The 27,193-nt window shown below is 47.0% G+C and overlaps 1 protein-coding gene across 2 annotated transcripts in view; it reads right to left on the bottom strand.

Moving 5' to 3' along the window:
• abca5 (ATP-binding cassette, sub-family A (ABC1), member 5) overlaps positions 1–27,193 on the bottom strand; it is a 134,022-nt gene that overhangs the window by 15,278 nt on the left and 91,551 nt on the right. Inside the window, exons 23-32 of one of the 2 annotated variants that reach the window (XM_038776331.1) lie at positions 26,446–26,616; positions 19,820–19,933; positions 19,456–19,593; positions 16,629–16,715; positions 14,547–14,638; positions 13,938–14,058; positions 7,349–7,478; positions 6,594–6,685; positions 3,225–3,400; positions 2,920–2,995 (exon numbers count right to left, since the gene is read on the bottom strand). In XM_038776331.1, the coding sequence (XP_038632259.1) occupies positions 2,920–2,995; positions 3,225–3,400; positions 6,594–6,685; positions 7,349–7,478; positions 13,938–14,058; positions 14,547–14,638; positions 16,629–16,715; positions 19,456–19,593; positions 19,820–19,933; positions 26,446–26,616 (1,197 nt within the window). The remainder of the gene's footprint in view (positions 1–2,919; positions 2,996–3,224; positions 3,401–6,593; positions 6,686–7,348; positions 7,479–13,937; positions 14,059–14,546; positions 14,639–16,628; positions 16,716–19,455; positions 19,594–19,819; positions 19,934–26,445; positions 26,617–27,193) is intronic. The other variant, XM_038776332.1, reaches the window with a different exon arrangement.

Genomic DNA, 27,193 nt, shown 5'->3' with positions numbered 1-27,193 from the left:
AGTTTGACCACACCATTCAGTTCTGGCTATCACAGTATTGGAAAGATCTGATTGGACTGGAGAGGGTGCAGAGGAGATTTACAGGCGGCACGGTGGCACAGTGGTTAGTACTGCTGTCTGACAGTGCTAAGGACCCAGGTTCGATTCCGACCTCAAGTGACTCTCTGTGTGGAATTTGCACATTCTCCCCGTGTCTGTGTGAATTTCCCCCAGGGGCTGTGGTTTCCTCCCATAGTCCAAAGATGTGCAGGTTCGATGCATTGGCCATGTTAGATTGTCCTTCAGTGTGCAAAGGTTAGGTGGGGTTACAGGGAGAAGGCAGGGGATTGGACCTAGGTAGGTTGATGTTTCGGAACGTCGGTGCAGACCTGATGAGCCGAACGGCCTCCTTCTGCACTGTAGGGATTTTATGATTCTATCAGGACCAGAAAACTTTAGCATCAAGAACCATTTGATAGGCTGGGGTTATTTTCCATGGAACAGAGGAGGCTGAGGGCAATGTAATTGAGGCATATGAAATTATAAGGCGTATAGTTAGAGGGAATAGGGATGACCTATTTATCTTAGCAGAAGGGTATAAAAATAGGAGGGATACATTTAAGGGAATTTAAGGGTTAAAGAGGTGAGATGAGGAAACAATTTCTTAATCTAGGGTTTTTCAAATTGTGGGTGGGTGGTCATGGCGGATGTCTGGAAGGCCATGGAGCGATCGTGCCGTTCCCGTGTGGTCCCGATTGCGGGTGAAGCTCCCCATGGTTGCAACTGGCATTTAAATTGAGAATGGCGGTCGCTACTGGTTTTTCAATGAGACCAAAAAGAGGCTGTGTGCAGTCTTCCGACCACAAGCAGCAGCAGTGAGCAGGTCATGCATCCTGCATATACACTTGACATCAAGTGTCTTGTGCATACGGAGGAGAGCTTCTTCCATTTTCTAGCTGCTAACAGGCAAGGGAAGAGGACTGTGAAGATGGATCATTTTGTTATAAGGAAGAGACGGCCAGAGACAAAAATAGGCAGTGTACCCACTGGCCAGGATCTACTGGCGAGAGTTGCTCAGGAGATTCCACAGCAGGACAGAGCAGTGAGAGTGTTCGCTCTGTACAGAGCTCCTGGGCCGCTGGTTAACATGCCTACAAAAAAGAAACTGTACTCGGAATAAAGCAGTATAAAGATGATTCCACGAGGTATGGTTTTGTTAATTGTGCCAATGCGAATGCAAAACCCATGTGTGTTATATGAGACCCCAGAGTCAGTTATTAACTTCTAGCTGACTCCAAATGAAAAGACTAATCTGCTGTACCTGACCTGTGACAGCACATTAAGAACACGTCAAAGGTTCATGTTCGCAGAGGCTGTCCTCATTCTGGAGTAGCTTCTCACAGGCGTACCCAGTGCTGAGTAAAACAAGCATTTGTTGCTATTTCCCTTCACAATGACCTACATGTGCGAGGTTGAATGTTCCCTTCTCACAAAGATGAAGAAGGCACAAAGGAACTGGCTGAATTCTGCACCCGATATGCTCATTAGCCTCTCCTGTGAACCTGATTGGAGTGAGATCATGAGGGCCAAGTAGGCTCCCCTTTCGCATTAAAGGTAAGAAAACATGGTGTGTGTCGCGAAAGTTAGCCGGCGTGGGTCCTGAAGGTCGGCTGCGTGGGTCCTGAAGGTCAGCTGGCAATAGTGGGTCCTGGGGAAAAAGTTTGAAAAAGACTGATCTAGAACATGGTAGAAACCTGGAACTCAACTTTCTGAAAGGGTGGTATTAGTAAGGATAATCTAGGACAATGTTGACATTTATTTGGGCAAATATAGATTAATTCATGTAAGGCAGCACAGATTTGTTATGGCAAATCATATTTAACTCACTTAACTGAGTTTTTTTGATGAGAATAATGCAATTGATGTGGTGTATATGGACCTCCAAAAGATGCTTGATAGTGCTACAAAGCAGACTCATCAGCAAACTTTAGCCCATGAAATGAGATAGTGATAATATCAAACGAAGTTGGCTGAGAGTCATTAAATACTTGTTTTTCAGATTGAAAGAAGGTATACAGTGTGGTTACTTCGGCCCACTGCTTTTCTGGATATTTGTTAATACCCTAGACTTCAACGTGCATGGCAAAAAATTCAAAGTTTGCAGATGACATAAAAATTAGAAGTGTTGTGAATTGTGAGGAGGATAGTAGTAGCCTTCAACAGACCATAGACAAGATGAGTGGACAAGATGAAATTTAATACAAAGAAAGGTGAATTGCCACATTTGTAGGAAGAAAAAGCAGCAGCAATATAAAATAAAGGATACAATTGTAATGAAGGTTCAGTAGTCGAAGGACTGGGGTTATATGTGCACATATCATGAAGGTGGAAGGGCAGTTTGAAAAAGCAATGAGGCATATGGGATCCTGGGCTTTATAAATAGAGGCTTGTAGTACAAAAGCAAAGATGTTACGACGAACCTTGATAAAACACTGGTTCGACCTCGATTGGGGTATTTGTGTCCAATTCTGAGACCACTCTTAAGGCATTAGAGAGGGTTCAGAAAGATTTTTGAGAATGGTTCCATGAATAAGGAATTGAGTAATTTATTGAATGTAGCATAAGAACGAACGACTGCAGATGGTGGAATCTGAAATAAAAACATGAAATGCTGGGAATATTCAGCAGATTTGGCAACTTCGGTAGAGACAAATGTATCAGTTTGATGACCCTTCATCAGAGCTGTTCAATGCTGAACTCTCACCACTCAAGAGATAAGAGACTTTCACACTATATACCCAAGATGGATTTGAAACCAGAGGCAGGAATCTCCGATTCTGGGGCTATGTCCCCACCCTGGCTTTGTAACTCAGAATAAGTAATTAAAAAAAACATGGTTCATGAACTGAGATAGGACCCAACAGCTTGACTGGTACGTACTTTTCTCTTTATTCCGGTGGAGACTTTCTTCGTTGATTTCTGGAGATATTCTTTCAGTTCAAGAGCTTTTACAATGCTGCAAAAGAATAAAGATATTTCAATTTATTCCTGATTTCATAATAGTAAACAATACTTGTAAAATGAAGTAAATTTTGTATAAGGTTCAATTTCCTTCACAGCGTTTCTTGTCATTTATAAATGCAACCTGGTACATCAGTTGAAATGTTTAAAAACATTTTTGAAAAGTATTTTTTAATAGAATTTTGTTGAAATTTGTCACTTTAGAACTTCTGGTATTTTCTTACCGTTTAATAGCATTTGCTGCATCCTCTTTACTAAGTCCCTTGATGGCAGCATATATCTCCAGGTGTTCCTCAACAGTAAGTTTAGGCCAGAGTGGGTTCACCTGTGCACAATAACCGATAGTTTCCACAGAGCTTTCTCTTTGTAAATATTCAGTTGCGTAATCACCCATCAACACCTATAAAACAGCCATTTTAAAATTGAGTGGATTCAACTATTTCCAAACAGGTCGGATAAGCTCAAGAGGTGCTATACCAACAGAGGGACCCAATGATTGTGGAGTTCATACACAGAAGTTCTGCCTGGAGGTGAAACTGACCCAAAATTATATTGATGGGATAAATCACTAAATTATTGTGTTTCAATTTATTACTTTATTAAAAAAAGAAAACAGTATGAGGGTAGTTTAGAATGGGTGGAGTTGTGTGGACAACTTAAGCAATAATTTACTGTATTTGTGGGATAACCCTGATGATTTGTATATTTGACTACTTACTCATAAGCTCAAAGTTTGAGCTTGTGGAGCAATTGGAGACATTCTTTGCCAGATAGAGTAAGCAGAAGGGCTTCTGGAAAGGCACATTTGAAAAGGTGATCACCTGACGGACAGGACAAGCTAGTGAGGAAGAGACTGCACGTCCTCCCCGTGTGTGCGTGGGTTTCCTCCGGGTGCTCCGGTTTCCTCCCACAGTCCAAAGATGCGGGTTAGGTGGATTGGCCATGCTAAATTGCCCGTAGTGTAAGGTTAATGGGGGAATTGTTGGGTTATGGGTTATGGGTATACGGGTTTCGTGGGTTTAAGTAGGGTGATCATTGCTCGGCACAACATCGAGGGCCGAAGGGCCTGTTCTGTGCTGTACTGTTCTATAGATTCTATAGAAGGGTTCAGTTTCCTGCGGATTGGCACCAGTTTTGGAACAGTAACAGCTTGAGCATGAAGTTCACTGGAACAGGGCTGAGAGCAAGGTCTGCAGGCCATGAGTAACCATTACATTGACATGGGTAAACTAAAATATGATGGAAGGAGAAAAAAAAAAGCAGGATAAAGCAGAATGGAAGGCACCAGGGACATGGGTCTACAGAAAAAATGCGAGAGAGGGGAAAATATCAAAATAATAAAGAATGAGCAGGTTTGAAGCATCAGGCGAAGTCTGTATAGAAAAAATGAGAGAAAAAAATAGAAAATTAATGAGCAGGATTGCTGAACAGAAAGAGACTTGGTTGAGTTCTATGTGTAAGTGCATTAAATATTCTGAATAAAATTTGTAAGCTAAAGAAAGAGCTTTAAAAAAAATATTTTTATTCACGTTTTTGATATTTTAACATTTTAAACACACAACATAGCAAAGAAAAATCATCACAAATCCCCAACCCCATCTCCCTCCCCCTTAACCGCTGACGGTAACCAGCTCCTTGAAATGTAGGACAAACAAACCCCCATCTCTTGTGGAATCCCTCACTCACCCCCCCCCCAAGCAAATTTCACCTTTTCCAGATCAAAAATCCATAGATCGCCCAGCCATAACAAGGTCAGCAACTGACCGCCACCCCAACAGGATCCGCCCTGTGAGCGATCAGTGAGGCAAAGGTTAAACATCTGCCTCACTCCCGTCTGCAACTCCGGCAAATCCGACACGCCAAATATGGCCCCCTGGGGAATTGGGCTCCAAATCTACGTGCAAGACCACTGATATGGTGAAGAAGACCTCCAAAAATTTCTCCAACTTAGGGCAGGACCAGAACATATGCGTGTGATTGGCTGGGTCCCTCCCACACCACTCAAGTATCCTCCACACCTTCAAACAACTGGCTCATCCTCAACTTCGTCAGGTGGACTCTATGTACCAGCTTTAGCTGTATTAGCCCCAGCCTCGCACACAAAGTTGAGGCATTCACCCTCTGCAGCACCTCACACCACAACCTCGCCTCCTGCGGCATCCCCAGCTCCTCGTCCCACTTGGCCTTAACCCCCTCCAGCTCCTCCTCCAAAATCCAGTGGGTAATCCTCTGTAGGGCCCCGCCATGGCCGGCGTGGAGAAGAAACCCCTGTGCATGTGCACATGCCAACTCGCGCCGGCCCACGGCGGCCCTTCGGCGCCGGTTGGCGTGGTGCCAACCCCTCCGGCACTGGCCTATACCCCAGAAATGCGGAGCATTCTGCAAATTCCGGGCGGCCCGATGCAGGAGTGGTTCGCGCCGCTCTGGCGCCGGGCCATCTGGCCAGTTGCGGGAGAATCCCGCCCTCTGTCTGCACCTCCCGCTGCCTTGGGAAAGCAGGCAGCAAAATCAAAGACCCCTCACATCTGGGTTATTCTCTCTTCCAACCTCTTCCATTGGGCAGAAGATACATAAGTTTGAGAACATGCACTAACAGGTTCAAAAACAGCTTCTTCCCCGCTGTTACCAAACTCCTGAATGACCCTCTTATGGACTGAACTGATATTTCTACGCTTCTTCTCTGCAGTTGTAGCAATATATTCTGCATGCTGCACATATGTACTTACATTAAGTATTTATAGTATGTTCTATGTATTCAAGTATGCAGCGATCTGCCTGGACTGTACACAGAACAATACTTTTCACTGTACCTCAATACACGTGACAATAAATAAATCAAATTGAAATCAAAAAGGAAGGCAATTTTTACATCGTATTCAGAACTGTCCTCTGGATCAGGGTATTTTAAACTCAGGGTTGTGACCTACGGATGGGTCGCAGGCAGGTGTCGGGAGGGTCATGGAATGATGGTCCCACTGTACCCGCGGGGGTCCTGATCGCGGGACAAGCGGCGAACAGCGCTACACTTTTACATGGAGAATTACGACTGTTGCCGCCTTCTTAATGGAGAAATAGAGAGAGAGGGAGCTTCTCAGGAGAGTCCAGGGCAGGACAATAATAAGTTAAAGAGAAAATATTGGAGATTCTGATATGGAAGTTGAGCCAAAGCTGAAGTTGCCATTGTAAAATCTAATCAAAAAGGGGAGAAGGGATAAAATGGGTAAGCTACAGCTCAGCGGTAATGGGTAATATACTGGAAGGTTTACTTTGGGAAAGGGGTAATTGTCGAAAGCCTGCATAGGTTGAAGATTTTTTTTGGCCATTTCCCAACAAAAATATCTGGGACATAAACAATTTAAAAATGTCTTCTGGGGAAAAGCTGCTTGACCATGTTAGCTTTGGGTTCAACCCCATTCTGGTTTACAGTCCTATGGCATGCACTTATTTTCTAAATTGGCCATTGGTTTGTGCTGTAAAATTGAGATCCTTTCTTTCTCCATTGCTGAAACCATCAGTTTCAGACCACAAAAATTGGAAACTCTGCAGTAACTGCAAAATACCTTAAATGCTCCACTATTCAGTCATAAGCATACCTGACCAGCTGATGGTTCCAAGTCACCCGTGATCACAGAAATTGTAGTGCTTTTCCCAGCACCATTTGGACCCAGTAATCCCAGGACTTCACCTGAAAAAATATACAAATCTAGAATACAGTGCCTTTTATGCAATATAAACTTACACTGCAGTAATTCTCATTTCATTTTGCATATACCAGTTTGCATCGGTACAGAGTATTCAGAAGGAGGTGCAAATAAAACCTTTTGTACAGCCCATCTTCAGCTCCTGCACATTTAAGATTACCAGAATGTATTTTAAGTATTCCTAGTGCATTTTCAAAACAAGCAAACATGTCGGAAAATAGACTATGCTCTTCATTTTCAGCAAACAAATCCTAGATGTGGCTACAGGTTTCAAGCTACGCTACAACATAGATATATAAACAGGTTGCTTACTTGGGTGAAGGTAATGCTCGATGATAAAAAGAATAGAAACTGGAGAAAATTGGCCTGGATAAAGGTTACCTTACACAAAATCTTCATCCAGGTCAATTTGCTCTGATTTTTCATTCTTTTGTAGCTCCCACCATGGTCATCACTCAATTAATCTACTTTTGTTTATGTATCTCCATTGGTACACAGATGTGGCTACAGGTTGCAAACTAATCAGTCCTAACTAGCTACATTTGCTGACACACACTTCATCCAGGCCAACTTTCTTCAGTTTTTCTTTGTTGTCTGTTATCTATGCTCAAGTGTTGCATCAACCACATCCAATGATGTATATTTACCTTTTCTTACACAAAAGGAGACATTTTTGGTTGCCACTGTATTTTTACTTTTTTTCTTTGTAAAGCAATTGCACACCTGCAGCTTTCCAGTGTAAACTTTACGCATGTTACTGACCACAATCGCTGGTTTCTATAAAAGTAAAAGCCAAGAAAATTAGTTTATATTTCCTTTCATTCAAATATGTTGTTTATTCTTGCAAATAATGCATCGCCTGTGAGCAAAGTTCCATACCAAATACTTCAGAATCCTAGACCCATTTATAAGCAATACAAAGCTTCCTTTCATCAAATTTATATGATTATAATCACAAAAACATTTTCTCCAAGTTCTTTCTCCTTTCAAATAAATAACCTACTTTTATAGAGTACCTGTAACATAGGAAAGCATCCCATGATGCTTCACAGGAGCACATGTAGCCACCAGCATTGACACTGACCAAAGGAGGAAGCAACAGGACAGATTGCCAAAAGTTTGATTAAAGGGGAAGGTTTAAACATAGAAAAACATAGAAAAATACAGCACAGAACAGGGCCTTCGGCCCACGATGTTGTGCCGAACCTTTGTCCTAGATTAATCATAGATTATCATAGAATTTACAGTGCAGGAGGCCATTCGGCCCATCGAGTCTGCACCGGCTCTTGAAAGAGCACCCTACCCAAGGTCAACACCTCCATCCTATCCCCATAACTCAGTAACCCCACCCAACACTAAGGGCAATTTTGGACACTAAGGGCAATTTATCAATCCACCTAACCTGCACATCTTTGGGCTGTGGGAGGAAACCGGAGCACCCGGAGGAAACCCACGCACACACAGGGAGGATGTGCAGACTCCGCACAGTGACCCAAGCCGGAATCGAACCTGGGGCCCTGGAGCTGTGAAGCAATTGTGCGATCCACAATGCTACCGTGCTGCCCTTAAGAACAAATTAATCTACACTCCATCATTCTACCGTAATCCATGTACCTATCTAATAGCCGCTTGAAGGTCCCTAATGTTTCCAACTCAACTACTTCCACAGGCAGTGCATTTCATGCCCCCACTACTCTCGGGGTAAAGAACCTACCTCTGACATCCCCCCTATATCTTCCACCATTCACCTTAAATTCATGTCCCCTTGTAATGGTTTGTTCCACCCGGGGAAAAAGTCTCTGACTGTCTACTCGGTCTATTCCCCTGATCATTTTATAAAGTCGCCCCTCATCCTTCTCCGTTCTAATGAGAAAAGGCCTAGTACCCTCAACCTTTCCTCTTAAGACCTACTCTCCATTCCAGGCAACATCCTGGTAAATCTCCTTTGCACCTTTTCCAAAGCTTCCACATCCTTCCTAAAATGAGGCGACCAGAACTGCACACAGTACTCCAAATATGGCCGTACCAAGGTTTTGTACAGCTGCATCATCACCTCACGGCTCTTAAATTCAGTCCCTCTGCTAATGAACGCTAGCACACCATTTTGAACAGGAAAGAAAGTTACAGAGGCAGGGCGAGTTTCAGGAAATAATCCAGAACTTCGGGTGCAGGAAACTCATGGTATATTTGGCAATGGTGGTGCGTTGGAAGTCAATGATATACAAGAGACTAGAATTGGAGGAATGCACAGTTTCTGGTGGGTTACAGATGTGGAGGAAGATACAGGGATAGGGAGACTATGGAAGGATTTGAATTTATGAATGACATTTTTAATTTAAATAATTGGTGGCCCAAAAGCCCATGGAGCATGGGCGAATGGTACTTGGTGAAAATTAGGTGACACGCAGTGAGCGGACTTTTGGAATAAGCTTAAGTTTATAAATGGTGGCACTTCGGCACAGACAGCATTGGAATAATTGCGTCTAAAGTTAACACTGATGTATTAGTTGAAAACAAGCCATTTTAGTCATGGAAGCAGATGTTTTTGGTGTTGGAGAAGATATGGAGAGGGGCAAATAGGATACCAAGGTTTGTAAAGAGTTTGGTTCAGCTTGAGACATTGGCCAGAGAGAGGGATGAAATTAATGTACAAGGAATGCAGCTTGTAATGGGGACCAAAGGCAATGCCATTGTCCTTCTCAATGTTGAACAGTTAATTGACTCTTCTCGCAATATGACATCAAACCAAACCTTAGCTTCTCCAGCTAATTTTAAATGTCCTCTTTCAGGATTGAAATGTTTCCAACACATGCCAATGGCAGGCGCTAAGATTAGGAGAGACTCATAAGGAGCCATGTGAAAACAAGAATGTTGGAGCCTCTACCATCACCATCCAAAGCTCCAGACCACAACATGCATGTAAATGTGAATGTTGCTGCAGCAACCAGGTGCATTAATAAAATATATCCTAAAGTGCTTTACAAAAGAACAATGGTCACAAGTTAGAGGAGGGGAGAATATATGTTGGTTTCTAGATTAAAATGTTGAAAGGAGTGACATAGCATTGGTAAAGAGGTCTAGTAAGTGTTATAACCCATATGAGACCTATGGGATCAGACCAATTAGTCTCCCCATGAGTCTTGTTAAGTGAGCCCCATCAGTGGAGTCATGGGCACCATGTAAAAAACCTTGGTCCGAGTGGGAGTCAAGCAGGGAAATCCTGAGTGGGACCGGTGTTTAACGTGTAAATAGTTTCTTGTTTAATAAATAAAGTTTTTTTTAGCTTCTAGTGTGGACTGCTCTATGGACACAAAAGTAAGTAAATGTCAGCCTCCAAGCTCATTGTGAACGTAAGCTCCATAACCAACTGTTACATGATGGGAAATTGTTATTCACAGCATGAGCAGAAAACCTGCCAACAAATCCATAATTGGTGTCAAATTCTGAAATTCACTGGCATCTGGTATCCTAGACACTAGAGGCAGGAGTTTCACTCAGTTCCACTTTGTGCAATTTGCCCGAAATGTGGCACAAAAGATCACTGAATTCTAAATGCAAATCAAATTTCCGCAATCCTCTGTGCTAGTTTAAAAATAGCTCACCAGAAGCTGATGTTCGGAAAATAAGATAGTTTTAAGGGACTTACATTTATATTGGTAAACATTAGAAATGAGGTATATTTTTAAGTCGTTTTAATTTAATGTTCCTGTGCCTGGAAGAGTAAAGCCTTCAGTTAGATCACGCTGGTGTTTATACATGTGGGGGTTGGCCAATCCACCTACCCTGCACATCTGTGGGTTGTGGGGGTGAGCCTCATGCAAACTAGGGGAGAATGTGTAAACTCCACATGGACAGACCCAGGGCTGGGATCGAACCTGAGTCCTCGACATTGTGAGGCAGCAATGCTAACCACTGCACCACCGTGCCGCCCTCTCCAACTGTGTTTCTATTGTGCTTGGAGAGGGCTACGGTGTAAAGAATAAATAAAAGGCATAAGCATATGGGTGTTGCTTAGCGATTGGCGTAAGGTAGAGAAGCTTTTACGTTTTAGATGAAGCTTTTAGTTGAAGATAGGTAATGAGAGAGAGAGAAGGCAGCTCTCACAGCTCTGCTAGAAGCAAAGCCATACCATGGCGTAATGGTTAAGAAAGCAAGTGCAAGGACCTGGAGAGCAGCTAGATAAGCAAAGTAGAGAAATGGTGCACAAGGGGCGCGATTCGCCGCTGCCCATGCCGGTTGGGAGAATAGCGGGAGGGCCTCCCGACATTTTTCACGCCCTCCCGCTATTCTCCCCCCCACCTCGCCCGACCCATGTCACGAATCGCCGCTCGCCGTTTTTTATGCCGCGTGGCGATTCTCCGTGGCCGATCGGCCAGGCCTTTACGCCCGTTTTTCACGGCAGCAAACACACCTGCTTGCTGCCGTCGTAAACACGGGCGTTGGATGCCCGTTTGGGGCATCCAGAGGCCCGTTTGGGGCGGGAGCATCACCATTGTGCTCGGGAGGGGACAGGCCCACGATCGGTGCCCACCGTCGGGCCTGCATCCAAAAGGGACGCACTATTTCCCCTCCGCCGCCCGACAAGATCAAGCTGCCACATCTTGTCGGGCGGCGGTGGAGAAATGCGGAACCGCGCATGCGCGGGTTCCGTCAATGGCGTGATGACGTCACCCGAGCATGCGTGGATTGGAGCCGGCCACGCGTCATCTTGGCATGCGGCCTTAACGACGGTCGTTAAGGCCGCGATGCCGTGATTCCCGGGATCCCGCTCCTAGCCCCGATGGGGGGGGAAGAATCGGGTCCCGGGATCGGGCGTGAAGGCTGCCATGAAACACGGCCAGTTTCACGGCAGCCTTTACGACTCTCCGCATTTGCGGAGAATCTCGCCCAAGATGTCTGGAGATAAGTGAATAGAGGCCAAGGTATGGTTCAGAAGAAATCAAGGAAGAGTAAACAAAGTGTTCTGAGTTAAAGAGGCACTTGCAATAACTAGATTTAAAGTGGAACAGTAGACTTCAGAGGTAGGCGAGATGTTTGATGTCATTTTATTGCAGTCTGGGAATCGAGAGTTAAAGCAATTGCGAGCAATTTGTACAGCAGTCAAGACAAAGAAATCCGAAAAGGGTTCGTGTGAAATCCTGGACTGAATTCGATGTTAAAAGTGGAATGGAAGCTTAGTTTAAAAGTGTCATTTGGAAAGCATCGCTCGAATTTCGGAATGCAAACTGCTAAGGTATGATCTAAAGGGACGATCCTTTAAAACAGAGATGAGGAGGAATTTCTTCAGCCAGAGGGTGGTGAATCTGTGGAACTCTTTGCTGCAGAAGGCTGTGGAGGCCAAATCACGAGTGTCTTTAAGACAGAGATAGATAGGTTCTTGATTAATAAGGGGATCAGGAGTTATGGGGAGAAGGGAGGAGAATGGGGGTGAGAAAAATATCAGCAATGATTGAATGGCGGGGCAGACTCTATGGGCCGAGTGGCCTAATTCTGCGCCTATGTCTTATGGTCCTATGGTCTTATAATGAGAGAAGATTTTAAAGCGTGTTTTGGGGAGTGGAGTCTTGAAAAGCTCATACGATCATAATCTGGGGGGATTCTGAGGAGAAATCAGCAGTTACTCAGTTGAGTTCAGAGTGGAGTGCGTGTATTTGACCACAGTCATCTTGTGTGCTGAAAAGGAACTTTTTGCCTTAATGAGGAGATTGTAGTTTTAGATGTACTCCCCCCTTTACTTATCAAATACACACAGAATTAAAGGAGCGTTGTATAATAATCCACTTTTTCATGTTTAAGAAATGTTTTTTCCCCCTGTGGTTAAAACTAATTAGCGGTGCTGTGTGTTCCTCCAAGTTTTTTGTAAAAAAAAAAGTAAAAGTTACGGCCTTTTGAGCCAGGGTTCCATTCTTGTATCTTCCCATCCAGTTATATCAACAGGGATCATAACACTGACAAAAACTGGTCATTCCCCCAGATCAAGGTAATCACCATTGCCAGTTGTGCATATTTCCAGGCTTTCGAGAGGCTCTTCAAATTGAGTTTTTAAAAACTTAGTGAAATCAAAAGGAACAGTTTAGAAGCTTTTAATATGTATATGTTTCATTTACTCAAAATGACTGTGCTACCCAATGTAGCAAATGGATCTGCATAGCTTTTTTACAAAGTGATTTTATGTTATTTAACATCAGGGTCGGGATTCTCCCCTAACCGGCAGGGTGGGGGATCCCGGCGTAGCGGAGTGGCGCCAACCACTCCGGCGTCGGGCCTCCCCAAAGGTGCCGAATTCTCCGCACCTTTAGGGACTAGGCCGCGCGGGAGTGGTTGGCGCCATGCCGACTGGCGCCAAAACCGGTGCCAACGGCCTTTGATGCCCGCCGCCCGGGCTGGCCGAAAGGCCTTCGCCGGTTCGCGCATGCGCCGGTGCGTCAGCGGCCGCTGCCATTACCACCGGCGCATGCGCGGTGGGGGGTCTCTTCCGCCTCCGCCATGGTGGAGGCCGTGGTGGCGGCGGAAGAAAAAGAGTGCCCCCACGGCACTGGCTCGCCCGCCGATCGGTGGGTCCAGATCGCGGGCCAGGCCACCGTGGGGGCATCCCCCAAGGTCCGATCGCCCCGCGCCAGGACCCCGGGGGCCCGCTCGCGGCGCCAATCCCGCCGGCACCAGAGGCGCTCCAATTCCCGCCAGCGGGAGAGGCCTGTCAGCGGCGGGACTTCGGCCAATCGCGGGCCGGAGAATCGTCGCGGGGGGCACGCCGATCGGCGCGGCGTGATTCCCGCTCCCGCCGATTCCCGGGTGGTGGAGAATTCCGGCCACGGCAGGGGCGGGATTTACGCCGGCCCCGGGCGATTCCCCTGCGGGGGGTCGGAGAATTCCGCCCCAGGTCACTCACAGGTGATGGGCTAAATTAGTTGAAAATGTTAATTTTCACCAAATTTTCACCAAATATGTTTTGATGAAAATTTGGGTACAATCTCCACCCAGATTGCCAGATTCTCCAGATCTAGTTGTCAAGTTTATGACACAGAACATGAGTCATAACCTGTGCTCAATCTGATTGTTAATTAGTTTCCACAAATTGTCATATACAGCAAGCTTTCTGTAAAATGTTCTAACAGTCATTAAAATAATCCAATTTTCAAATTCCATGAATACCATTTGCAATTTGAGCAACTTAAAAGATTATTTGCTATTCCATTACATGATTGAGTAAACTGATTGATATATGCAGCTTCTTACTTCCTCACAACTCTCACAAGTCAATGCCTCCCGAACTCTTGCCCTTTCTTCTTTGACATCATCATCTTCATTCTCAGGTTCTTCTGTATTTAGTTTGAATTTACTCTTTGAGGGGAAAATTCTGTATTTAAAAGGAAAAAAAATACATTTGTATCCAGGAGCTGATGATGCTTCTACATTCACTTCTCATGTAAAAGTGAGTAGATTCCAAATTGGATTGTGTTGATCCCATGCAGATTGGTACCAGACTGATGGCCTTGTTTTAGCCAGAAATAAACAGTTAGTCAAAATTTACAAATTTCTATTGGAAGCCTGGATGTCAGTGCTTCCAGTCTGTCCATCCTACGTGTTTAGATACTCCTCCATTAAACTTAATCAGCTTTGAGTCAAACTTTCCATTCTACCCTCTTGGGTTCTGCTAATTTCTAGTTCCCTATGAGAAAATGCTGTCAAATTCCAGGATCATTCTTCTAGAACCACCAAAGCCCAGGATCACCTCATGACCTGCCCCTCCCCCAATAATACTAAACACCAGATAGTATACATAAGAAACAGTGCAGCCATAATTGAAAAAAGATCACTACAATTAAGTCTGGTGAACTGACTAACCTGCAACATGGATCTGCTCGAATTGCTTTTCCTCCATGAATCTTTTCTAGTTGGCGTAGAACAAATAGTAGAACTATGCATTGAATATAGGGCTAAAACACAAAATAAATTGTTTCACCGAAGCATGTCCTAATTAATGAGTAAAGCAATAAGTGTATCCTCTTCCTGAATTATTTTAGTGACTTCATAAAAAACGTGTAAAAACATAAGCCCACAGAAAAATAGCTATAAAATAGTACGGATATATATTGATGAATACTTATGTAAGGATGACTTGTATCTATTCAGTTAGTTCAAGGTAAAATTCATTCTTCATCTCTGCCTTCAATCTCATCATTTAACCAGAAACTATGTCCAAAGATCTAAGGTGCAATTTAACAGATGTTCTAAGTGCCGTGTCGGGTGCAACTTCCCCACAGCCTAGCCGGCAAGATCACCACCTGTATTTGATGGCAATTAGTGCGGAAGATGATCCCCCACGAGCTTCACGGCAGAAATGGCTGTCCCGCTGGCTGAGTCGCCTGGATCGAGCCCGGCAGCTTCCCGCTAACAGCGAGGAGGGGGGAGGGGTTGCTGTTCATAAACGCTCCCTCCGAACACACTCCAGTCAGCAAACAGCCATGTCACCATGTAGCGTGAAGCTCCACGCTTCGGGGATGCCGATCTGGGCAGGATGCTGTGGAGGTAAGATGGGATACCCTATTCTCCTGACGGGATTGGAGGATCAGCCGGAGGGCCGCCAATTCTGTTTGGGAGGCTGTGGCAGGGGCCATCAGTTTGGGCAGCATGACGAGGAGGACCTCATTCCAACGCAGGAAGAAGACTAATGACCTCCAACGGGTTGCTTGGGTAAGTTGACACCGGCCCCCTGGCATCGTCACCACCCTCAACAGCACACCCCCCCACCCCAACAAGTCAGCAACTGGCACCTCGCATCTCCCTGCAGAATATTACTGCACTTGTGCCCCAGCATACCCTGGCACCACCAGCACAACCCCTCCATGCCCAGGAGTGGTGCGCACACATGCCACCTGCCATAGATAACCTCCACCCCCTCCCCATGCATCAAGCATGCAGCTGACAATGGCCTCTCTTTGTCTCCGTAGGAGATGTTAGCCCATAATAGGCGTGAAAGGGCCCAGACAGGCGGTGGGTTTTGGACATCACCCCCTATGAGGAGCTGGCTCTGGAGATTGCGGAGTCAGCCATGGATTGGGTAGTCACCCACGCGAGGTTGGCCTGCGATGCAGATGTGAGGATCCACTGCCTCACCACCCAGATGACCTGTCTGCAATGAGTTGTTCATTCCAGATGAAATGGTCCTTCCCTCTCACTGACCACATATATATTCTCTTGCAGGATCGCCATCTGATGGGGCCAGGCCATCCGGGGTCACATATCCCTCCTCATCCACCCAAGAGAACACAATGCCACTATCGAGGTGTTACAGCTATTATCCCCATCCTCCACCAGTGCAGAGACACACACCTTGTGTAATGTACTGGGGCACACTCTGGTGAGCACCACACGGATGCTGATACACATCAGGTGCAGGCAGGAATATCCAAGGGAGTCAGCAGTCGGAGGTCTGATGGGGAATTTACAAGTCAACCAATTGGAGCTGCGTTTACATTGTTATTTCTTCCAAGTTTTTCCAGGCGATACAACCAAAAGTAGGTAAACTAACTAATTCCTTTAACTAGCTGTCATATTTAAGTGTCAACATTTCTGAAAATTTTAACTCCCAATGTCCTTTCATATACTATATTTACAGCTCAACTAATTTCAGGCAGGCACTTTTGTACCTGACCTATTTCAGTTTAATAGTTAAAAAGTAAAACTTAGGGCAGTACGGTGGCCTAGTGGTTAGCACAACCGCCTCACGGCGCTGAGGTCCCAGGTTCGATCCCGGCTCTGGGTCACTGTCCGTGTGGAGTTTGCACATTCTCCCCGTGTCTGCGTGGGTTTCGCCCCCACAACCCAAAAATGTACAGAGTAGGTGGATTGGCCACGCTAAATTGCCCCTTAATTGGAAAAAATAATTGGGTAATCTAAATTTATAAAAAAAAAAGTAAAACTCACTGAGATGATAGTTATAAGGATGTTCTGTTTCCACTCCAGGTAAGTTCCTACTGTTAGACTGGGCTCATCCTTGTGATCCAGAAAAACCTGTGTATTCAATTTACAATGAATGTTGAGGTGCCACGATTTTAAAAAAATGCAGAATAACTAACAAAAAACTATTTATCAGTATTTAAAAAAACATACTTTAAAACAAATACATTTTAAATAGAGTTCTCAGGTACTTGCACCCAGCGCCGGCCCTAGGGTTGCTGGCGCCCCGGGCAAGCTGAACTTCGGTGCCCTTGGGGGGCCGGGGGGCCAGAGGCCGGAGGGGAGGGGGCCCGAGGAGGGGGGGGAGGGGGGGGGGGGGGGGGGGGGGGAGGGGCGGAGTGACCACCGGCGAGCCTGGATCCATCCGCCATGTTTGTGCGGGGCGGCCTGAGGGAGGGCGGCCACCACGCATGCGCTGGTTGGCACCGGCCCAACTGCGCATGCGCGGGACCCGCACTCCTTGATGGCGCCCCCTAGCACATGGCGCCCCGGGCGACTGCCCGAGTTGCCGGTACCTTGAGCCGGCCCTGCTTGCACCACACAAGCAGACATGGCAGGCACAGGGGGCAGTTAGCGGAAACGTGATTATGAGACTCAGTAAAAATGTGCAGAAATATACTAGTGTTAGTTTTCACAGCTTGTCCCAGGTTTGATTCCCAGCTTGGGTCACTGTCTGTGTGGAGTCTGCACGTTCTCCCCGTGTCTGCGTGAGTTTCCTCTGGGTGCTCCGGTTTCCTCCCACAAGTTCTGAATTCTCCTTCCGTGCAGCCAAACAGGCGCCGGAATGTGGCGACTCGGGGATTTTCACAGTAACTTCATTGCAGTGTTAATGTAAGTCTACTTGTGACAATAAAGATTATTATTATTATTGCAATTTGTTTGTATACTGCAGAGAACTTGTGCCCCTTGATCCAAATGGCACGTTTACCAGTCAACAATAATTACATTTTAAAAACTCATCCTTTGCTATTATCCCTGACAAAAATGCAGTTTTTTCTTAATATTTATGATGTAACATTATCCCTGTAATCAAACCTTTTCTGCTGCATTATTAAAAAGATAAAACTTAAGCAATGATTTCAATACAGGTCAATTAAGGGCTGGTAATTTCCAAACATTCAATGTTCAGCAAATAGTTCCTGTAACGTGCATTCTCATTGCACCACATTTATATTAATGATGGAGTTTTTGTTCGGAATCATTTTTAACCTATACTATCATGGAAGCAAACCAAATATCATAGAATTTGCAGTGCAGAAGGAGGCCATTCGGTCCATCGAGTCTGCACCGGCTCTTGGAAAGAGCACCCTACCCAAGGTCAACACCTCTACCTTATCCCCATAACCCAGTAACCCCACCCAACACTAAGGGCAATTTTGGACACTAAGGGCAATTTATCATGGCCAATCCACCTAACCTGCACATCTTTGGACTGTGGGAGGAAACCGGAGCACCTGGAGGAAACCCACGCACACACGGGGAGGATGTGCAGACTCCACACAGACAGTGACCCAAGCTGGAATCGAACCTGGGACCCTGGAGCTGTGAAGCAATTGTGCTATCCACAAGGCTACCGTGCTGCCCAGTTTATGAAAACAGCTTAATTTAATCCAGAAAAAAACACTGCTGTTATTGCCACAAGTGCTTTTATAAAAATTAATTTTTCCAGAAATTTACAGAAGCAGAAAAATAATTAGTTATCAGTGATCTAGATTCACTTATGTCCTTTAGGGAATGAAATCTACTGTTCATCCCCGATTTGGCTAATATGTCTCCAGATACACAGCAATGTGATTACCTCTTAAATGCCCTCTAAAATGTTCTAGCAAGCCCTCAACCACGATAACAAAGTAAAAAAAGATTTCACGGCTCAGTCATTTTGGTCACTCTGTTTTTACACTGACAATCTGAAGGTTGGGCAGCATCTTATATTTTGGTTATTAGCTTGCATGCAATTAAGTTGTAATCTTTTAAAGCTTGTAGTAAATGTCATGACGTGGGATTTGCTGTCTACATTTAAAATGCACCACCACTTTGGGCATGGAAGGAGGGAAGTGTGCTAGGATCTATCGGAGGTCAGGGCTGGAATTTGGATGTTGGGGGATGCAAAGAAATGTAGTTGTGGAATCAGAGAAATGGGCAAGAGACATGGGCGTGGATGCAGTGAGCTATGTAAGGTCTGGAAGCACTGAATCGTGGACATGAGGAGCGTTCAGGCCACAGATCTGAATGTAAAACAAAATCCAGAATGGTCAGAGTGGGGAACAGACACCATCTGAGTGCATTAAGGATATGAACATAGGAAATTAAGGGGCACGAATAGATCATCTGGCCCATAAAACCTGCCCCAAGTTTCATTATGGCTATAGCTTATGACTAGTGGGCTGGTGGTTATTAGCTTGCATGCAATTAAGTTGTAATCTTTTAAAGCTTGTAGTAAATGTCATGACGTGGGATTTGCTGTCTACATTTAAAATGCACCACCACTTTGGGCATGGAAGGAGGGAAGTGAGCAGCCCACTATGGAAGTGCATCTGCTGCTTAAGAAAAATTATGATTGCTCAAAGTGATCAAAAATAATTTGGAGAATAATTTGATCGATTTGTCTGTGGTGCAGTGATTTAATGTGTTTTTTTCCCTCACTTATTTAACAGACAGTGATCACAAATCACAATTATTTCCCCTACAGTTACACAATACCTTTGTGGTGAGATTACAGATAGATGCAATATGAAATAAATAATTAGGTAATATACATTAAGACAGACCAATAGTTAAAAAAGGAGCTTCTTACCTTGGCTGTATAATACAAACATCCTGTAATCACATATGGTGGAATAAAAAGTGACAGAGCGCAGTGTAGCATGTTAGCAGCTGTGTCCTTTAGTATTAACCGGACTAAAAATATTAGACTGATCGAAATTATATTAATCTACAAGGAAACACAAATGGAAAGTTATATAGCTACCTTTGGTGAAAATAACTGCAATACACATAATCAATACTAAAATCTTTTAATGTCCAATTAGCCAAAGGTTAATACAACTAATTTGGAATCCAGTAGGATTTTACAAGTATTGTTTTGTTAAAAACAAATTAGCAAAATAAACATTAATGTTGACCATTGTTCTAGTTTTAATTCCTATACTTTTACTTACAATAACTGAAGAGATCAGAAAAAAGTCTCGAGAAGACTGCATTCGATCAAACCTGAAGGAATAAGCATAGGCGAAGAGCGTCATCGCTGGAGCCCAGCCAATAAGACAAAGCATCTGTAAAACATGAGAGTAATAAGTGGCAAAGATATATATCTATTTAGTGTGCCCTATTGAGTACCATTAACCTATGCAGCATTCTATCTCTCTAATTATATATCATTCAGACTGTGTTCAATTCTCGCCAATGAACTGTACAGAATATATAATATCCTGAAAGAAGCCACGAACCAGGGATAACATTTTCAAAATCCAATTATTAAATTCCTGAAAAAAGAGACATGTTGTTGAAGCTATTTGTCTTGAACTCGCCAAAACAGATTTGCCAGAATACAAATTGCAACGGGAACAACAATTTATACTGTATAGGAAAAGGGTGCTGATAGATTGGCAAGAGGACTCTGATTATTGAAGCATTGCTATAGAGGATGCACCAGAGAACAGTTACCTGCCAAGCTTTTGTTTAAATTCCACCCAGGCATGTTGAATGTGGTCAAGGAATTTGCAGACAGAAGGAGCAGGTCCACTCATTGTGCCTTTTTTTTCAACTAAACAAACACTTGGGGGACAATCATTACCTGGTTGATTTCCCATGGCAATACTATGCCCAATCCGAGTTGATCTGCTGGGTTGAATTTAAACAAAGTCTTGGCAGTTAACTGTTTTTTTTTTTAAATAATTTTTATTGAAATTGTTTTGAGAAATATATATCAACAAAACAATAATAACAATAACAATAATAATAATAAACACCCGCCGGCACCCGTAACAACGCATATAACAAACCCCCCCACCCCCCCAACCCCAATAAACAACAGAATAAATTAACAATAAGCAAATTAAGTTAAACACTATCCCCCTAAACCCCCCCCTTTCGCCCCCTCCCTCCGGGTTGCTGCTGCTGCTGACCTAGTACCTTATCGTTGAGCCAGAAAGTCGAGGAAAGGCTGCCACCTCCTAAAGAACCCTTGTACCGACCCCCTCAAGGCGAACTTGACCCTCTCCAACTTAATGAATCCCGCCATGTCATTAATCCAGGTCTCCACATTCGGAGGTCTCGCATCTTTCCACTGCAGCAAGATCCTCCGCCGGGCTACTAGGGACGCAAAGGCCAAGACATCGGCCTCTTTCGCCTCCTGCACTCCCGGCTCCACCCCAACCCCAAATATCGCGAGTCCCCAACCTGGCTTGACCCTGGATCCCGCCACCCCCGACGCCGTCCCCGCCACCCCCTTCCAGAACTCCTCGAATGCTGGGCATGCCCAGAATATATGGGCATAGTTCGCTGGACTCCCCGAACACCTGACGCACCTGTCTTCGCCCCCAAAGAACCTACTCATCCTAGATCCTGACATGTGGGCCCGGTGCAGCACCTTGAACTGGATGAGACTAAGCCTCGCACATGGAGGAGGAGTTCACCCTCTCCAGGGCGTCCGCCCATATCCCCATCTCAATCTGCTCCCCCAGCTCCACCTCCCACTTAGCCTTCAGCTCCTCTACCGACACCTCCCCCACCTCCCGCATTACCTGATAGATGTCAGACACCTTCCCATCCCCGACAGCACCCTATCCCTTACCCCCCGCGGGGGCAGCAAAGGGAACCCCTCCACCTGTCGCCTAACAAACGCCTTGACCTGAAGGTACCTGAACATATTCCCCCGGGGGGGGGGGGGGGGGGGGGGGACGCTCAAACTTCTCCTCCAGTTCACCAAGGCTCGCGAACCTCCCGTCAATAAACAGGTCTCCCAACTTCCTAATGCCCGCCCTGTGCCACCCCAGGAACCCGCCATCCATGTTCCCTGGGACAAACCGGTGGTTCCCCCGCAGCGGGGCCTCCACCGAGCCCCCCACTTCCCCCCTGTGTCGCCTCCACTGCCCCCAAATTTTGAGGGTGGCCGCCACCACCGGGCTCGTGGTGTACCTCGTTGGAGGGAGCGGCAACGGAGCCGTTACCAGTGCCTTCAGGCTCGTGCCTCCGCAGGACGCCATCTCCATCCTTTTCCTTGCTGCCCCCTCCCCCTCCATTACCCACTTGCGTACCATCGAGACATTAGCCGCCCAATAGTACCCAGAGAGGTTGGGCAGCGCCAGCCCCCCTCTATCCCTGCCCCACTCCAAAAAGACCCTCCTTACCCCCGGAGTCCCATGCGCCCAAACAAATCCCAGAATGCTGCTGTTCACCCTCCTAAAAAAGGCCCTCGGAACGAAAATGGGGAAGCACTGAAACAAAAACAAAAACCTCGGGAGCACCGTCATTTTAACGGACTGTACTCTACCCGACAACGGCAGCATGTCCCACCTTTTAAATTCCTCCTCCATCTGCTCCACCAACCTAGTAAAATTAAGCTTATGCAAAGTCCCCCAACTCCTAGCCACCTGAACCCCCAGGTACCTAAAACTCCTCACTGCCCTCTTTAGCGGGAGCCTACCAATCCCCTCCTCCTGATCTCCCGGGTGTACGACAAACAGCTCACTCTTGCCCAGGTTCAATTTATATCCCGAGAAACTCCCGAACTCAGCAAGAATCTCCATCACCTCCGACATTCCCCCCACCGGGTCTGCTACATACAACAGCAAGTCGTCCGCATACAACGACACTCGGTGCTCCTCCCCACCCCACACCAAACCCCTCCACCTCCTCGACTCCCTGAGAGCCATGGCAAGAGGCTCTATTGCCAGCGCAAAAAAGCAAGGGGGACAGGGGGCACCCCTGCCTCGTCCCACGGTGGAGCCTGAAGTACTCGGACCTCCTCCCATTCGTCGCTACACTCGCCATCGGGGCCTCACCCATTTAATAAACCCCGCCCCAAACCCGAACCTTTCCAACACCTCCCACAAGTACCCCCACTCAACCCTGTCAAAGGCCTTCTCCGCATTCAATGCCACCACAATCTCCGCCTCTCCTTCTGCCGCCAGCATCATTATCACATTTAGCAGCCTTCACACGTTAGTGTTCAGCTGCCTCCCCTTCACAAAACCCGTCTGATGTTCATGTATCACCCCTGGCACACAGTCCTCTATTCTAGTGGCCAAGATCTTCGCCAGCAACTTGGCGTCTACATTCAGCAGTGAAATCGGCCTGTATGAACTGCACTGCAAGGGGTCCCTATCACGCTTCAGGATCAGGGAGATTAGTGCCCGAGACAACGTCGTGGGCAGAACACCCCCCTCCCATGCCTCGTTAAAGGTCCTGACCAACAGGGGGCCCAGCAGGTCCGCGTATTTCTTATAAAATTCAACCGGGAACCCATCCGGTCCCGGCGCCTTCCCCGACTGCATGTGGCCAATCCCACTGCCAGCTCCTCCAACTCGATCGGCACCCCCAGTCCCTCCACATGCTCCTCCTGCACCCTTGGAAATTGGAGCCTGTCCAAAAAATTCTCCATTCCCCCTCCCACCGCCGGTGGCTCCGACCGGTACAGTTCCCTATAGAAGTCCCTAAAGACCTCATTGACCTCTGCCCCCTGCCGCACCACATTCCCATCTCTATCCTTCACTCCACCAATCTCTCTAGCCGCGTCCCGCTTACGTAGCTAGTGCGCCAGCATCCTGCTCGCCTTCTCTCCATACTCATAGACCGCTCCCTGCGCCTTCCTCCACTGTGTCTCCGCCTTTCTGGTGGTCAATAAATCAAACTTGGCCTGCAAGCTACGCCGTTCCCCCAGCAATCCCTCCTCCGGGGCCTCCGCGTACCTCCTATCCACACTCAACAGCTCCTCCACCAGTCTCTCTCTCTCTCCCCTCTCCCTATGGGCTCGGATGGAGATCAGCTCCCCCCAATCACTGCCTTCAGAGCCTCCGACACCATCCCCACCCGGACCTCCCCAGTATCATTGACCTCGAGGTACCTCTCGATACATCCCCGAACCCTCCTACACACCTCCTCATCAGCCAACAACCCCATGTCCAGACGCCAAAGCGGGCGCTGGTCCCGCACCTCCCCCATCTCCAGATCCACCCAATGCGGAGCATGGTCCGAAATCGCTATAGCCGAATATTCGGCCTCCTCCACCCTCGGGACCAGTCCCCTGCTGAGAACAAAGAAATCAATGCGGGAATACACCCTGTGCACATGGGAGAAAAAGGAGTACTCCTGAGCCCTCGGCCTCCCGAACCTCTAGGGATCCACTCCTCCCATCTGGTCCATAAACCCCCTCAATACTTTGGCCGCCGCTGGCCTCCTGCCTGTCCTTGAACTAGAACGATCCAGTAGGGGATCCAGCACCGTATTGAAGTACCCCCCCCCCCCCCCCCCCATGATCAAGCCCCCCACCTCCAGGCCAGGAATGCAGCCCAACAAACGCCTCATGAAACCAGCATCATCCCAATCTGGGGCGTACACATTAACCAACACCACCCTCTCCCCCTGCAGCTTACCGCTCACCATCACATATCTGCCACCACTATCAGCCACAACCTCAGACGCCTCAAACGCCACCCTCTTCCCCACCAGAATCGCCACTCCCCGGTTCTTCGAGTCGAGCCCCGAGTGGAAAACCTGCCCCACCCACCCCTTCCTCAGACGGACCTGGTCCGCCACCTTCAGGTGGGTCTCCTGAAGCATGGCCATGTCCGCCTTCAGCCCCTTCAGATGCGAAAACACCCGGGCCCGCTTAACCGGCCCATTCAACCCCCTCACGTTCCACGTAATCAGCCGGATCAGGGGGCACCCCGCCCCCCCTCGACTAGCCATAACCCATCGACTACTCGCCCCTGGCCATCACCCATTCGGCCTGTTTCCCATGGCGATAGAACCTCACCCCGACCCCCCCAACTCCTCCCTGGCCAATCCAGCAGCAACCCGCTATCCCCCCCCACCCCCCCCCACCCCCCCAAGGCTAGGACCCCTCCTAGCCGCGACTCTCCCTCCACTGTACTCCCGTGAGCCAGCTGACTTCTGCTGACCCCGGCCGCTCCCGCTCTAACTCCGACCCCTCCCGGTATGAGGTCCCGCCTCCTCCCCTGCATCAGCTCCTGGGCACCGCTTCAGCGCGGGAAACCCGGTCTAATAACCACGGCCCTCGCCACCAGCTCCACCCCCTCGTCCCACAGCGCGGGAAACCATAGAAAAGGCCGCGCTTTCACACTGCCCCACCCCACCAACGCAGCTCCCAAACCGCAGTCCCAACCCAAACACCAACTCCATACAAACAAAGACACAGATCAACCACAAACCCCAGTACCCCACTTAGGACACGAAACGATAACCCACATCGTCCGAAAGGGAGAGAAAAAACAAAAACAAACAGAATAACCCGCTACAGCATAAACAATGATACATGAATAGAATAGAAAAACTCCCACAGCCCCCAATCTCTAGTTTGAGTCCAGCTTTTCAGCCTGCACAAAGGCCCAAGGGACTCAAAGTAGTGACGCCGGTCCTTGTAGGTGACACACAGGCGCGCAGGCGGCAACATGCAGAACTTCACCTGCTTTCCATGGAGCACCGCCTTCGTCCGGTTAAACCCGGCTCTCCGTTGGCCACCTCCGCACTCCAGTCCTGGTAGATACGCACTACCGAATTCTCCCACTTACTACTCCTCACCTTCTTGGCACATCGGAGAACACACTCCCGGTCAGTGAACCGATGGAACCGCACCAGCACCGCCCGCGGGGGTTCATTCGCCTTAGGCCGCCTGGCCAGCACTCTATGGGCCCCCTCCAGCTCCAGGGGTAGATGGAAGGATCCTGCCCCCACCAGCGAGTTCAACATCACGGCCACATAGGCCAGCAGGTCCGACCCCTCCAGCCCCTCCTCGAGGCCCAGGTTCCGCAGGTTCTTCCTCCGTGACCGAAGCTCCAGCTCCTCAAACCGATCTTGCCACTTTTTATGAAGTGCCTCGTGTATCTCCACCTTCCCCACGAGGGCCGAAACCTCCTCCTCGCGCTCCGAGGCCTGCTGCTGCAACTCAAGTATCGCTGCACCCTGGGTTGTCTGGGTCTCCAGCAGCTTACTCGTCGTCACCTTCAGGGATTCCAACAACTCCCCTTTCAGCTCCGTGAAATAGCGCAGAAGGGCCGCCTGCTGCTCCTCCGCCCACTGCCTCCACTCCTCAGGGGCTCCACCGGCCGCCATTTTGTCCACCTTGCCCCGCTTTTCCAGGGGAGCTGCTGCCGTTTTTCTCCTTGCCCCACTTCGAGTCCGAACCATAAATCCCGGGGGGTTTTGCTCCTTTATCCACCAGGAATCGTCGAATCAGCGCCGATTGGGGCCCTTAAAAGAGCCCACATGTCCTTTTAAAGCGGGAGCTGCCCAACGTGCGGCTTAGCTCCACATAGCCGCAACCGGAAGTTCCCTTGGCAGTTAACTGTTTAATAGATACTGAGTCTAGTCTACTCAGTACAAATTAACTGTTATATTTAAGTTAATTTGCTGCCATAAATGGTCACATTGCAAACCTACACAACATGGCTTAGACTAAGTGTATATTAGATACACTTCATTTTAAGTGTATATACCACAAAAACAGTACAAAAAGAATACAAATTGCGCTAGATTTGAAATTATATGTGCACAACTTACTGGATACTTTGCATAGTTAATTAAAATGATAGGTGATTTTACTTACCATTGAAATGATAGCACCTGTATGAAGCAAAGATGTGGAATTAAATGCAATCACACAGACAAGCATGATTACAACTATGATGAAATAAACTGGGATATCCACCAGAGCGTAACCACACCAGTATGCAGAAGGAAAGAGGCCAGAAAGCCGGAGTTGAGAGCGAGATTTAATCTGCAAACAGATAACAGTTATAGAACAATTTTATCTGGATAAATTAACTTCAAGGTGGCAGTAATCAAGCCTGTGCTGAAAACGGTTCACTAACAATATTCCGCTGAGAACCGTGACTTGGGTATTGTCATTCCTTTGTAGTTTTTCTACACCTTAACACTTAACTACATTGATCTAAAAGCTAAATACCATGGATGCTGGAAATTTGAAATAAAAAACCCCCAGAAAATACTGGAACTAATCAGCAGGTTACACAGAATTTGTGGAAGGAGAAACAATGTTAATGTTTCAGGTTGTGAGATAGCCATGGCTGACGGGGTAAGTGAAGGGTAGCATAAAAGCAAAAGAAAAAACATACAAAGTGGCGAGGATTAGTGGGAAGCCAGAGGATTGGGAAGCCTTTAAAAGTGAGGTGAGCACAACTAAAAAAGCAATAAAGGGGGAGACGATGAAATAGGAGTGTAAGCTAGCGAGTAATATAAAAAGATAGGAAGAGTTTTTTTCAATATATAAAGGGTAAGAGAGAGGCAAACATAGGCATTCGACCACTGGAAAATGAGGATCGAGAAGTAATAAT

The sequence above is a fragment of the Scyliorhinus canicula genome, chromosome 18 (genome assembly GCF_902713615.1).
Source record: "Scyliorhinus canicula chromosome 18, sScyCan1.1, whole genome shotgun sequence".
Classification (NCBI taxonomy): Eukaryota; Metazoa; Chordata; class Chondrichthyes; order Carcharhiniformes; family Scyliorhinidae; genus Scyliorhinus; species Scyliorhinus canicula.
This window is presented reverse-complemented; position numbering and strand designations above follow the sequence as displayed.